Here is a 13,722-nt window from a genome sequence, read left to right on the forward strand (position 1 = left end):
GAAAATGTGAATAGAGCTATAACTCTTAAAGGAATTGAATCAAACACACACACACACACATCCACACATCCCAAACAACTTTTCTATTGATTTCTACCAAATACAATCTCAAATAAAGAGGAAGAAACACTTCACAGTTTATTTTCTGATGATATGATTTTCATTTCAAAGCCCAGATCAAGACAGTATGAAAAAGGGAAATTATAATCCATTGTTATTATGAGCATAGATGCAAAAATGCTAAGTGATACACTAGCAAACAACTCAGTAGTATATTAACAAAGTATAATATGACCAAGCCGAGTTTATTCTAGTAGTGAAAAGATAGGTTAACATTAGAAAATGTATCTATTAAATTCATGCCTAATAAAGAAGAAAATTCATATGATTATCCCAATATATTTAGAAATAAATAATTCGTAAGATTTTTTTATTGATAAGCACATAAACTCTTAGAAGGCAATACTCTGAGAGAATCTTTTAACCTAACAAAGGCCAACAGAAACCAATAATCTATAAGGTAAAACCCCAAATTTTTCCTTTAAGGTTTAGGAATGAGACAATATAAGTCACTACTACTTGATGTATTCAATAAGGCCAATGCAATGAGACAAGAAAAAAATCGTGAGGCTTGGAAAGGAAAAACACCAAATTGCCATCAATAGCAGTTAATATTATTGCATAGAAAACTTACAAGAATTTACAGAATTATTTCTAACAATAATAGGTCCCTTGACCATTTCTTAACTTTGCTTTTTTTCTTTTTAATTGTTTCTACACTTGATGTTGTTTGTTTTTCATGTCCTCTAATCTGAAATATGGACTTACTAAAGGAAAAAAATCTGTGCATCAAAAGCATCTGTTAAGACTTGCAGAACAATGTCAAGAACTCCTAAAAATTAATAAAAAGATGCCCAAATAGAAAAATGAGCAAAGGATTTGAACATAATTCATTAAAAAAACCCCTACAGATCCAATAAGCATATGAAAGATACTCAACTTCAGTAATAATCAAGGAAATATAAATTAAAATCACAATGAAAAGCTATTTCACCTCCACCAGGTGAGAAAAAATGGAAGACTATGTAAATTAGTACAACTACTATGCATATCAATTTAGCCTAATCTTATAAACCTTATAAAGTTGAAGGTGACACATTTCTTTTCCAGACATAAACTTTAGAGATACTTTTGTCTCATACAAAACAAACCTGAAAAGAATATTCATTGCAGCATACAGCAAATAAAATCCTGTCTGAATATTGATTTTGATAATCGGTCAAGTTCAATATATCAGATTGTAATAGCACTGAATTGGAAACAATGTAAATTTCCATCAAATTCCCATCAATCCCTATACAGTTGGTTTTTTGTTTGTTTGTTTTGTTTTGTTTTTAGATGGAGTCTTGCTCTGTCACCCAGGCTGGAGTGCAGTGGCACGATCTCAGCTCGTTGCAACCTTCGCTTCCCGGGTTCAAGCAATTCTCCTGCCTCAGGCTCCCTAGTGCAGGTGTCTGCCACCACGCCCAGCTAATTTTTGTATTTTTTAGTAGAGACAGGATTTCACCATGTTGGTCAAGGTGGTCTTGAATTCCTGACCTCAGGTGATCCACCTGCCTCAGCCTCCCAAATTGCTGGGATTACAGGTTTGAGCCACTGCGCCGGGCCTAAATACAGTTTTTATAGATTCATGTGATGGCATACTATAGAGCAGTTAAAATGAATTAACTATAGCTAGATAGATTCATGGACAAATCTCAAAAATACTACTGAGAGCCAAAAACAAAAAAGCATGTTACCAAAAAGGTGATACAGTATAATACTGTTTAAAGTTTAAGAACATAAAATATAATTCTACAGATAATTCCTCGAGCCAGATATATGGAAGAACAGTATAAAAATCATGTCCAGGAATAGTCAGCTTCAGATTCAGAGTAATAATTCTCTCTGGGGATAAGGAGGGGATTGGAATTGAGGTGGTGTAATAGAAGGAGAGCTTCAGGTGTATTCACTATTGTTTGATACTTTTGCATAGGCCTGAAAATGTTCATAGTAATAACAAAGAGTTGATTGATAACTGAAACCAGGTTTTAATGAACTTAAAAAAAATGTTAGTGGGAAAGAGGAGATAGTAGGAATATAATGTTAGTGGGAAAGAGGAGATAGTAGGAATATAACTAGTCTTTAAGAAGTTCAGGCCAGGCGCAGTGGCTCACACCTGTAATCCCAGCACTTTGGGAGGCCGAGGCGGGCAGATCACCTGAGGTCAGGAGTTCGAGACCAGCCTGGCCAACATGGTGAAACCCCATCTCTACTAAAAATACAAAACAAAAAATTAGCCGAGCATGGTGGTGGGCACCTGTAATCCCAGCTACTCGGGAGGCTAAGGCAGGAGAATCACTTGAACCCAGGAGGTGGAACTTGCAGTGAGCAGAGATCGTGCCACTGCACTCCAGCCTGGGCGACAGAGTGAAACTTCGTCAAAAAAAAGAAAAAGAAAAAAAAAAAGGTGAAGATGGTATTGACGGTATTCGTTTCAGAAGGAAATAGTGTTTAAAGAAGTTTTTTTGGCCAGGCCTGGTGGCTCACAGCTGTAATCCCTGCACTTTGGGAGGCCGACGCAGGCGGATCACTCGAAGTCAGGAGTTCCAGACCAGCCTGGCCAACATGGTGAAACCCTGTCTCTACTAAAAATACAAAAATTAGCTGGCACAACCTGTAATCCCACCTACTCGGGAGACTGAGCCAGGAAAATTGCTTGAACCTGAGAGGTGGAGGTTGTTGTGAGCCAAGATCACACCACTGCACTCCAGCCTGGGTGACAGAGTAAGACTCTGTCACAATTAAAAAAAAAAAAAAAATGATAAAGCATAGGAGACACATGAGCATGTTTATGTAAATAGTGGGAAGAAACCGGGGGGGATGAATTTTTAAAGGAGAGAGGTGATGATTAAGAGCAAGGTTTCTTATTTCCACCTTTGTCCTGGTGTCTTGAATTCTACATTCCAAGGGACTTAATACTGACTGGATTAGGGAGAACAACACATAGGTATAACCAGGTGGGTGATTTTAAAGGTCTGTTCTTCTGAACATTCCATATGGATGCAGAGGCCATATAACCTAGATACAACCGAGATATGCTGATGAAAGTCATAGATTAGAAATTGTCTTAGCTTTTCTTAAAATATATTATTTAAGCAAAATATAATGTTCATGAGAAGATTAATTTTTGTTTAAAATCTTGATAAGAACCAGTATTGTTTTCTATCAGGTTTACTTCTGTCATTTCTGAGTTTGACTCTCACTTCCCCTTGCTGAAAGCATGTATTTCCTGAGTGCCAGGGTTTCATATGATACACATATGCATTTTAAGTTGCTTTTGTGTAACTGTTAGAAATAGGGTCGATTCCTACATGCAACCCTTGGGCTATGATCTATGAAAGAGCAGTATCATAGCATAATAACCTTTTCATAGCCCAGAATATTTCTACTGCTGTCTCTTTTGCATATATTTTAGAGACATTTTGATAATCAGTCAAGTTCAATATATCAGTTGGAATTAAATGCTATATTCCCTATTAAAAATAGCCAATTTTTGTACTGGGTAGCCAATGGAGCTGGAAGTCGTTATCCTCAGTAAACTAACGCAGGAACAGAAAACCAAACACTGCATGTTCTCACTTATAAGGGGAGCTGAATAATGAGAACACATGGACCCAGGGAGGGGAACAACACACACTGGGGCCTGTAGGGAGTGGGGCACGGGGAGGGAGAACATTAGGGAAAAGAGCTAATGCATGCGGGGCTTAATAGTTGATGGGTTGACAGGTACAGCAAACCACTAGGGCACACATTTGCCTATGTAACCTGTACATCCTGCGCATGTACCTGGAACTTAATAAAAATAAATTTTTTAAATAGCCGATTTTTATGTACATCTTGCACATGTACCCCAGAACTTAAAAATAAAAATATTTAAAAAGAGTCAATTTCTGATATATAATAGACATCTTTTAACTGATAATTCTTAAGAAGTTTTGAAGAGTGGACGATTCATTGTAGTTTTTTCTTTCCTCGTGTGCCTCTTTTCTCATTCCTCTCAAACACGCAGTGAAGTTAATTTCACGCATCTTCCCTCATTTATTGTAGCTAAACTCTTGACACTCTGCATAGTTTGATGAGCCAGAGTTAAATTATTATAGCAATAAAGAAATAAGCAACTAAAAAACACTACTCACTCCAAGAGCTTGTGGTCCTCACTATCTCATATGCCTAATTGAGTGTTTGAGATTGTTCGAAAAGCTGGAGATTTAAATGAAAATAAAATCCTGTCTGAATATTAATGGCATTTATTTAAACTTTCATTTAGCACTTATCTGTTATGAAATCAACACTAGGCACAGTAAGTCAAAGGCTGCTTGAGTGTTTAAAAGCATATTAGGGCCGTATGCGGTGGCTCATGCCTGTAATCCCAGCACTTTGGGAGGCCGAGGCGGTCAGATCACCTGAAGTCAGGGCTTCGAGACCAGCCTGGCCAACATGGTGAAACTCCGTTTCTACTAAAAATGCAAAAATTAACCAGGCATGGTGGCAGGTGCCTGTAATCCCAGCTACTTGGGAGGCTGAGGCGGGAGAATCACTTGAGCCTGGGAGGCAGAGGTTGCAGTGAGCCAAGATCGCATCATTGCACTCCAGCCTGGGCAACGAAGGTGAAACTCTGTCTCAAAATATTAAAAAAAAAAAAAACAAAAAAAAAAACATATTAGGATCATCTGAGAGGTTTCTAAAACTACTGCTAGGTTTTCTGCTCTTCCCAACACGCCCTTACCCCTAGTGCTGTGAAGCTACTACATGTGACAGGAAACTGTGTGATAGCTCTCAGGCATAGTAGGGTAGATAAAAGGCTGAGAATGATATGCTTGATGCATACACACACACACACACACACACACATATATATATACACACACACACACTTAAAATGACTTTCTGAAATGAATGCATTAGATACTGAATGTGTACTCATATGTATACTGTTTATATAGACACAAGCACGTGTACAAAATTCAGTTTTGTAAATATTTACCTAAGTGAAAAATGGTTTAGAAACGCAGTTGGATTTTTCTGTAAAGATGAGGCACTGTAATTATGAAGAAAAGAAAAACCCTTAGATAGTCTTTATATGTGTAGTGGGTAAATTTCACAGACCAGAAATTTAAAAATGTACCAGTGTGCCGTGTTCTTCATTTTCTCTGATTGGGCTTAATTTAGAATTTAAATCCAATGAGCCTTGTAGCCAGAATGCAGCCTGACAGTGTTAAATTAATTCTAGTTTGTTTAGGGCATTAATTCTAGTTTGTTTAGGGCAAATGTAATTATACCAATATTTTCTCTGTCTAGTCTCACCTTTAGGTCTTGATTCCAATGTTGTCTTCTCAAGTGGCCTCCCTCAACTTCTTTAAAATCGTACTCTATTTAAAAACGTACTTCTTCCTATCCCCCTTTCCTACTTTATTTTTCTTCATAGCATTTAAATCTTCTAACATACTATGATATTATACTTTGATTTACTACTTGATTCCTCATTGGAACATATTTCTATAAAGATATACATTTTGTCTATATTTATTTATTTATTTATCTTGAGACAGAGTTTCGCTCTTGTTGCCTAGGCTGGAGTGCAATGGCACCATCTTGGCTCACCCCAACCTCCGCCTCCCGGGTTCAAGTGATTCTCCTGCCTCAGCCTCCTGAGTAGCTGGGATTACAGGCATGCACCACCACGCCTGGCTCATTTTGTATTTTTAGTAGAGATGGGATTTCTCCATGTTGGTCAGGCTGGTCTCAAACTCCCGACCTCAGGTGATCCACCTGCCTCGGCCTCCCATGTATTATTAGTTCCTAGAATAGCATCTGAAAGCATTTTACTGTTGAATGAATATTTGACGGTGAAATTGAACACAAGATTTATGCCCCTCTTATTACCAGGGCTGCTTATGTTCTGGGTACTCAGCTGATAGGGAAGTGTCATTCAATCCTTGGCCATCCTCATCTGTGTTTGCCGTCTTCGACTGAATTGTCTTCATTCATCTCTGCTGGCATTTTACGGGATGTATGTGCTCTACACTGATTGGGTTCACATTGGGTGCCCTCCTCCTCTCTGTGAGTCACTGTTCCTTCTTGTGCCTCATCCAGGCCTCTCTAGGAGTGCTGGAAACCTAAGAATGCTCACTCTGGCTGCTTGGAGATTGCAGCCTATCGGTGGAGAGAGAAGGAAGGGTTGCCACAGCCCCATCAGCCTAGAATTACTTTGTCACCATATCTGTACTATTCATGGGTTTGGATCTGTCAAATTATGAGACCCTGCCATTCGGCTGAGTACAATCTGGGAAGCAAAATAGAAGTTCACTTTGGCTCTGAGATCTGTCTGGTCCTCAACTTGGGCAGAAGGGTGGGGAGAACTTGCCTCCCCTGACTCTCCTCTTCTCTAGGCTCTGGAATTTTCAGCCTGTCTTACACTGGAGGCCCTGGGTTCTTTATCTGTTCTTTTCTGTCCTAAGGCCTAAGGGCTTTGTTCCTTTGGTATTCAAAAGCAGAGATTTTAATATCGCAAGGCCCTGCTATAAAGATCTTTGTCTCTGCATTGAATGTTCAAAGACATTTTAAAATCCAAAAGCCAAGTATAGCTTTTTTTTTCCCTCTCTCTCTCTTGAAATACCTCCTTCTTGAGAGCAGTGGATACTTCATGGTCTTGTTTCAAAAGGGCTGAGGAGTGGAGGAAGCCCTTCAAGTAAAAAGGAGTTTGGGGTTGGGGAAGTAGGGCACATCTTCATATTACACGTTTTTATTTAAAAACAAACAAAAAAAGTAAAAAAGTAGAAGAAATACAACCCTTGTTTTCTCCCTTCTGATTTCTACATGGAAATTAATCCTTCTGTATTTGTTTTCTGGAGAATGATTCTGAATATTCTCCATACGCTTTCTGTGAAAATGTCAGCCTAGCATTCATTTCTAGTAGATGTGCTTTCAGCAAAACTTGCTCTTAATGTCTCTGGTGTGCAGTCATCTGAGATTTCCCATTTGTTCCAAGGTACTTGGAGGACTGATTTGGCTTTGAAATTTACAGCTAACACTCCCTGAACTTGGCTGTAGCCTTTACATGTTTACCGTACATCTTTCACAATATAATGATTTCCACGCTTCGTTTAACTTGATTCATATTAAACAAGTAAGCTTGGGAGGTGGGGGTGGCTTAAAAAAAACAAAAGATTGATGCTTACTGTTTTTGGTGTTCTGCCTTGTTTTTGTTAAATCACTTTAATTGGCCCTTTAATTATATTACACTGAGCCCTCGTTTCAAAGGCTCATCTGGAATACCTGCTTAGGAAAAATGTGGGTCAGAAGGGAATGAAGCAAAAACTGAGCTGCAACTTAACATGACAATTCCTCAGTGCAGCCAAACACTGTCAATGTTTTGTTTATATCTTTGGTGATTTGATGCAAATAGAATCGACAGTTGGCCGGGATCTTTGTTGTTTTGTTTTGTTTTCAGAGGTATTTTTAAAAACATTTTTGCTATCAGGAAAGCGAAGCCTAAACTGTTAGGCATTTTATTCCTCTCAATGTCGTTGTTTTATTCTTTTTTATTTTATTAAAGTATGTAGTTGCCAAAATAAAACTAAGAGCTAATGACTATAAAAGTATTTTGATACTTTGTAAAGTGAGCATATTAAATCATTTGTTTAACTTCATATATATTCCTCATAAGCTAATTTTATAGGATGACTGATGGCACAGAGAACGTGCATGGTAAAGAAAGGAGGTAAAAGCTACGTATATCTATTAAACAAATAAATTGGAGGAGAAAAAAGCTGTTGGCTGATTATGGCAGAAGTTTCTCATGATGTTTGAGAAAGTAGAATGTAATACAGAGACATCTTAATATGAGCAATATGTTTTTTGTATTAATATAATAATAATATGACTTTTTCCCATTTTGGTGGCTATAAAATTTTACCTTCTAAGAGTCATTTTAGTATTTTTTTATTTACTTTAACTTTTTAGAAATCAATCTGAAATTTTACTTGAAACTATTCAGCTTCTGATTCATGTGAATTACATTTGATTCAAAGGCTTTGTTTATTTTTAACCACAAAAAGGTAATAATTCATATTAGCCGTTGGTTGTCCTTTGTGTACCTAATTAAATTGTATTAATAAGGTGAAATGAACATCGTTTGTCAAAGTACACTTATTTACTTTTAAATATATCTCATTTTGATATAACGATTTGATTCTTAGTTTCTTTGTCAGAATGTACTACACACAGAAAAATAGTTTTATAAATTATTGCTGTTACCATTCATATTGGTGAAACATTCATGATATCAATAGTTTTATCCATTATAGTTGGCTCAAGTCCATGAATTTCATAGATATTCATATTTATTTTTACTGTACAAATGATTTGTTGTTCAAAAGAGGTGGAAATAAAAAGGTTCAGGTGAAGTGAGAGTTTGTAACTGTAATTTAAATGGTATTATTAGCCATTAAAAAAACAATTTTAAGCTTCAAATACTTTTTTGTACAAGGGTATAGAGAAAAGAAAGTAAAATAAGTTATAGTTTACCTCTGAAAATAAACGTGAACAAATTGTCAGAGTACTTCAACAGATGCAAATGCATCTCCATAAGTTTTCATTGAGATCACAGATTAAAGCAATTCTAGAAGAAATCTGCTGGGAAGAAAAAAAATAGAAAATAAAGAGGAATGATTATGTCAATATTATCCAGCTTCACACATTAGTAGAACTTGTCTATAAGTTTTTATGCGGGAGGACCTCCTTCCCACCTTCCACCTTTCAAAAGTAGTTCCTCGTTCCATGAGATATTGCTAGAAAGTCTACCATTAAAAATTGGTTTCCAGAAAGTATCACTCTTCTTTGGAAATGCATGTATCCCTCATGGGGGTAGCAATGGTTCCAATCAGTGATTCACAGGTGGATATCCAAACTTCAGCATGTGTATGGCCTCTGTGGCTGCTGGATGGGATCAAGGCTGTTAGAAAGTGAAAGAAGATTGTGTGCTGGCTTGTGCTGGGTGACCATTGGCCAATTGTGGGTAGTGAGAAGTAGTTGTGGGGAGGTAAGGAAGTACAGAAGACTAGGCTCTTCATCATGTACCCTGAGGCTGCCTCCAGCAAACTGTTGAACTTGGAAACTAGACTATGCTAGCTTGATTACCTGTTGGTGCATTTGAAATGTATTGGGAGCTTTTTCTTGAAAAATTAAAAAAAAAAAAAAATACTTTCCAGGTCAGGAGTGGTGGCTCATGCCTGTAATCCCAGCAGTTTGGGAGGCTGAGGCAGGAGGATTGCTTGAGGCCAGGGGTTGAAGACCAGCCTGGGCAACAAAGAGAGACCTTGCCTCAAAAAATAACAAAAATAAAAATAAAAAACATAAATATATGATATGTAAAATATATATATTAATGTTTTGGGTTTTTAAAATTTAATTACATAAATATATCTATATATATTCTAAAATAAAAGAAAATGCTTTCCAAATAAGAACTTACATCTTCAGCTGTGATTACAGTTTATAGATTTGCCTATTTAAATGTCAGAAATCTGTCAAATACCATGATTTATATGAGTTGTTAAAAATAATTCCCACATGGCTTCTTTATTAAAAAACAAAAGCTACAGTTAATTGCCCATACAACAGTTTTTATTTAAAATGGAACAAAATTTAATATCCATAAATTTAACTTATGAATGTAAATTGAAAGACAGACCAGTAATTTGTCCTAATTGTTATAATCTACTCAAAACAAAACATTTGTAAAACTTTTGTCTACAGAAAAATTACCTTTTTTTGTCTATAGACAAATTACTGTTTTTTTTTTTTTTTTTTTTTTTTTGAGACAGAGTCTTGCCCTGTCACCCAGGCCAGAGTGCAGTGGCACAATCTCAGCTCACTGCAACCTCCACTTTCCATGTTCAAGCGATTCTTATGCCTCAGCCTCCCAAGTAGCTGGGATTACAGGTGTGCACCACCATGCCCAGCTAATTTTTTTGTGTTTTTTAGTAGAGATGAGATTTTGCCATATTGGCCAAGCTGGTCTTGAACTCCTGGCCCTAAGCAATCCACCTGTCTTGGCCTTCCAAACTGCTGGGATTACAGGAGTGAGCTACCACACCTGCCTATAGATAAATTACTTATAATATATGGGATGTATTATAGTAAAATAGAAGTAATTAAGCTAAAGCCAACTGAATTCAACCTTAAAAAAAGTTATTTATTGCTGTAATATATTAATTCATTAAACAAATTTTTACTGAATGCCTATCATGTGTTGGTCACTATTCTAGGTGCTGGGGGGTCACTGCGAATAAAATGGACAAACTCCCTGCTTTCAAGGAGCTTGCCTTGTAATGATGCCAGTCGTAGCCCAGAGTAGTAGTTTATTTTTAAGAGAATTTGTAGTTTATTTTCAAAAGCATTTATTTATTTATTTATTTATTTTGAGATGGAGTCTTGCTCTTGTCACCCAGACTGGAGAGCAGTGGCGTGATCTCTGCTCACGGCAGTCTCTGCCTCTTGGGTTTAAGCGATTCTCCTCCCTCAGCCTCTCAAATAGCTGGGATTACAGGCACCTGCCACCAAGCCTGGCTAACCTTTGTATTTTTAGTAGAGACTGGGTTTCACCATGTTGGCCAGGCTGGTCTCGAACTCCTGGCCTCATGTGATCTACCCACATTGGCCTCCCAAAGTGCTGGGATTACAGGCGTGAGCCACCGTGCCCAGCCTTTTCTCACATTTATTTTTAAGAGCCTTTTCTCACGTTTTAATAATTCATTTTGTAACTTAGCATAATTACCTAGTGAATGTTCTTGAGTTGAAGATGCATTTATGTTTATGTTAATTTGGTAAATAAAATTAATTATTTCAACAACTATATATGAAAAAGCTGTTATCTGCTGGGAACTGTTTTGAGGATAATGGCAGTTAGAAAAATGAATCAGAAACAGATCCTGACCTCAAGGTATAGTCAATAATGGGGAATACAACAGTGACAGAAGAATGGAAGAAAAGCAGTCATAAAATAGGCTTTGTGCCAATCTCAGTAGTTAAATAGAATGAAATACTGTGTTTCTGTGTGGAGCAGGGCAGTACTATTGCCCTTATATGTGTGGGTTGAAAAGTTAATATTTTCAACTTTGTATTTCTTCCAACAATTAAAACTTGTACCTGTTTTATTATGATAGTACCTTCTCTCTCCAGCCTAGAATATAGAAGCAGTCTCTGCTAAGAGATCCTCGAACTCTAGGGAAATAAAATGCAATCAGATTTTGGATGATTATATAGCTGAGATTTTCTTTACTTTCTAGTCTCTATCTTATTTAAAGGCTTCCTAAATAATGTAGCTAGGAACGGCAATAAGGAAATAAATTACAAATACATTTAAATTTCCCTGTAGAATAAGAAGTAGATAGTATCTGAAGGATACACTGATTTATGAAATAAATATTACATTAATCACACATTTAACAGTTGAAGAAAAATGAGGACTTCACAGGAAGAGAAATCTCTAACATATTTCAATAAGTAATCAATATTTTGATTTAGACTATACAAAAGCTTCAGCTATTAGGAACACAAACAATGACAGGTTCTTTTCATCTTTGAGAGACAGGTAAGTTGTCTCATTTCTGTCTTATTGGTGTAAAAATGAAAACACAAAGATTATGTGGCTTTTCCTTCTGATCAGTTATTAGCTAAAGTGAAAGGAACCCCGGCTTGCTGTCTGGTACTTCACCAGTGGTTATCACTGTGGTTTATGGGACAACAGCAATGAGGTAGGGCCAGAAAATGATGTTTACAGGGATTTTTATGAAAAGGCCAATTATATACAAATGTCTTTGTCTCTGATTTGTAGTTACCAGCTGACAAGTGGATACAAGCCTGCCCCTATGGACCTGAGCTTTATCAAACTCACCCCGTCTCAAGAAGCAATGGTGGACAAGTTGGCAGAAAATGCACACAATGTGTGGGCGCGGGATCGAATCCGGCAGGGCTGGACTTACGGCATCCAGCAGGTACGTGGGAATGAGCTCCATAGCATTTGGTCTGAGACTTACTTAAGTGGGAATTAGCATAATTTGTAACAGGAAGGATTAAATAATGACTATTTTAGAACTCGTATCATATAGATCACACACAGTGCACATTTGGACTAAAACACCTGTTTAGTGCTAGACTGAAGAACTTACATGAGGTTAGCTCTGACTGTAATAGCGAACACATGTGAGGCACAAGATGAATAATACAATACTACATTGGTGACTTATAATATGGTTTTGTGGTATTTCTCTCTCTGAGACTGTGTTTTAGGAGAAACTTTTGAAATGTAAGAACATTGGGATAAAATGATAATAAAATGGGTGCACCATTCCTTATGCATAACCCCTGGGGCCACATACATTTCAGAATTCAGTCTTTTTATTTGGTTTTCAGAATGGTGATTTGAGGATATATTACATGTGTATATACATAACAACCTTGGTAGGGCAGCTGACTTCAAATTGCAATTCATTCTGCACAAGGGAGGCAGGGTCATACCAAGAGGGGTAAAGACCATAAACAGCCTCGCGTCAGTTCCGGTTTCGCCACTGAGTTACTGTTGCAGATCATTTTGCTCCAGGCATCAGTAGATATTGAGGTATTTGAATATTAAGATATTCAGGATTAGGTATTCAGTACTAATTTGCCTGAAAGAGGAGAGGAAGACAAGACAAGACAAAACAGTATTTCTGGCTGGGCGTGGTGGCTCACACTTGTAATCCCAGCACTTTGGGAGGCTAAGGTGGGAGGACTGCTTGAGCCTGGGAGTTTGAGACCAGCCTGGGCAACATAATGAGAGACTGTCTCTACGAAAAATTAAAAAAATTAGCTGGGTGTTGTACACATGCCTGTAGTCCCAGCTACTCAGGGGGCTGAGGTGGGAGGATGGCTTGAGCCCAGGAGGTTGAGGCTGCAGTGAGACTGTTTCCAAATAATAACAACACAACAACAAAACAACAACACCACCACCGCCACAGTATTTATTCTCTGGTTTACCAGAACAACCCCTGTCTGATTCCATAGCTTTTTTTTTTTTTTTTTTTTTTTAACCCTTGGGAGGTGTGGTGGGAATATCCACAGCCTCCCAATGCCTGTTTACATGAAAGTATTGAGAATTGATTATACTTCTTGAAATGTGGAAACTTGAGCAAATACTGCAACTGGTCTCAGGGAGTGAATGGAAAGAAGTAACTTGCAAAGTGGCATTGCCCTACACACTTGTAGGAGTTGATGCATCTGCCCCATTGCATGGAATTGAGTTCTGTACTCTGATATTAAGCATCCTTTTGCCAAGATAGTAAGATAGCCCGCTCTCTCTCTGTGTGTGTCAACACATTTTAACCACAGTTTAACATTGGAGCCTCTTTTACAATAGACAAGTTATGAGTTTTATAGTCATTTTAGTGCCCCTGGCATTGCTGGGTTTCACTGGTTGATGGATTCAACCCAATGCATATTTTTCAATTAGGGACATAGAAGGGGGATCCATAACACACTGGAATTTTTCTGAAGAAGGGAAAGCAGCCTTAAGTTCTTCATTGACTGAAAACCATGGAGGGGGGACCAGTATTCCTTTGGCTCTTCTTGGAATAAAACCCT

At 37.5% G+C, this 13,722-nt stretch overlaps 1 protein-coding gene across 1 annotated transcript in view; it reads left to right on the forward strand.

The window, feature by feature from the left end:
• RYR2 (ryanodine receptor 2) overlaps positions 1-13,722 on the forward strand; it is a 634,673-nt gene that overhangs the window by 337,576 nt on the left and 283,375 nt on the right. Inside the window, exon 27 of the mRNA XM_025401874.1 lies at positions 11,939-12,098. Coding sequence (XP_025257659.1) covers positions 11,939-12,098 — 160 coding nt within the window. The remainder of the gene's footprint in view (positions 1-11,938; positions 12,099-13,722) is intronic.

Source organism: Theropithecus gelada, chromosome 1 (assembly GCF_003255815.1).
Source record: "Theropithecus gelada isolate Dixy chromosome 1, Tgel_1.0, whole genome shotgun sequence".
In the NCBI taxonomy this organism is placed as follows: domain Eukaryota; kingdom Metazoa; phylum Chordata; class Mammalia; order Primates; family Cercopithecidae; genus Theropithecus; species Theropithecus gelada.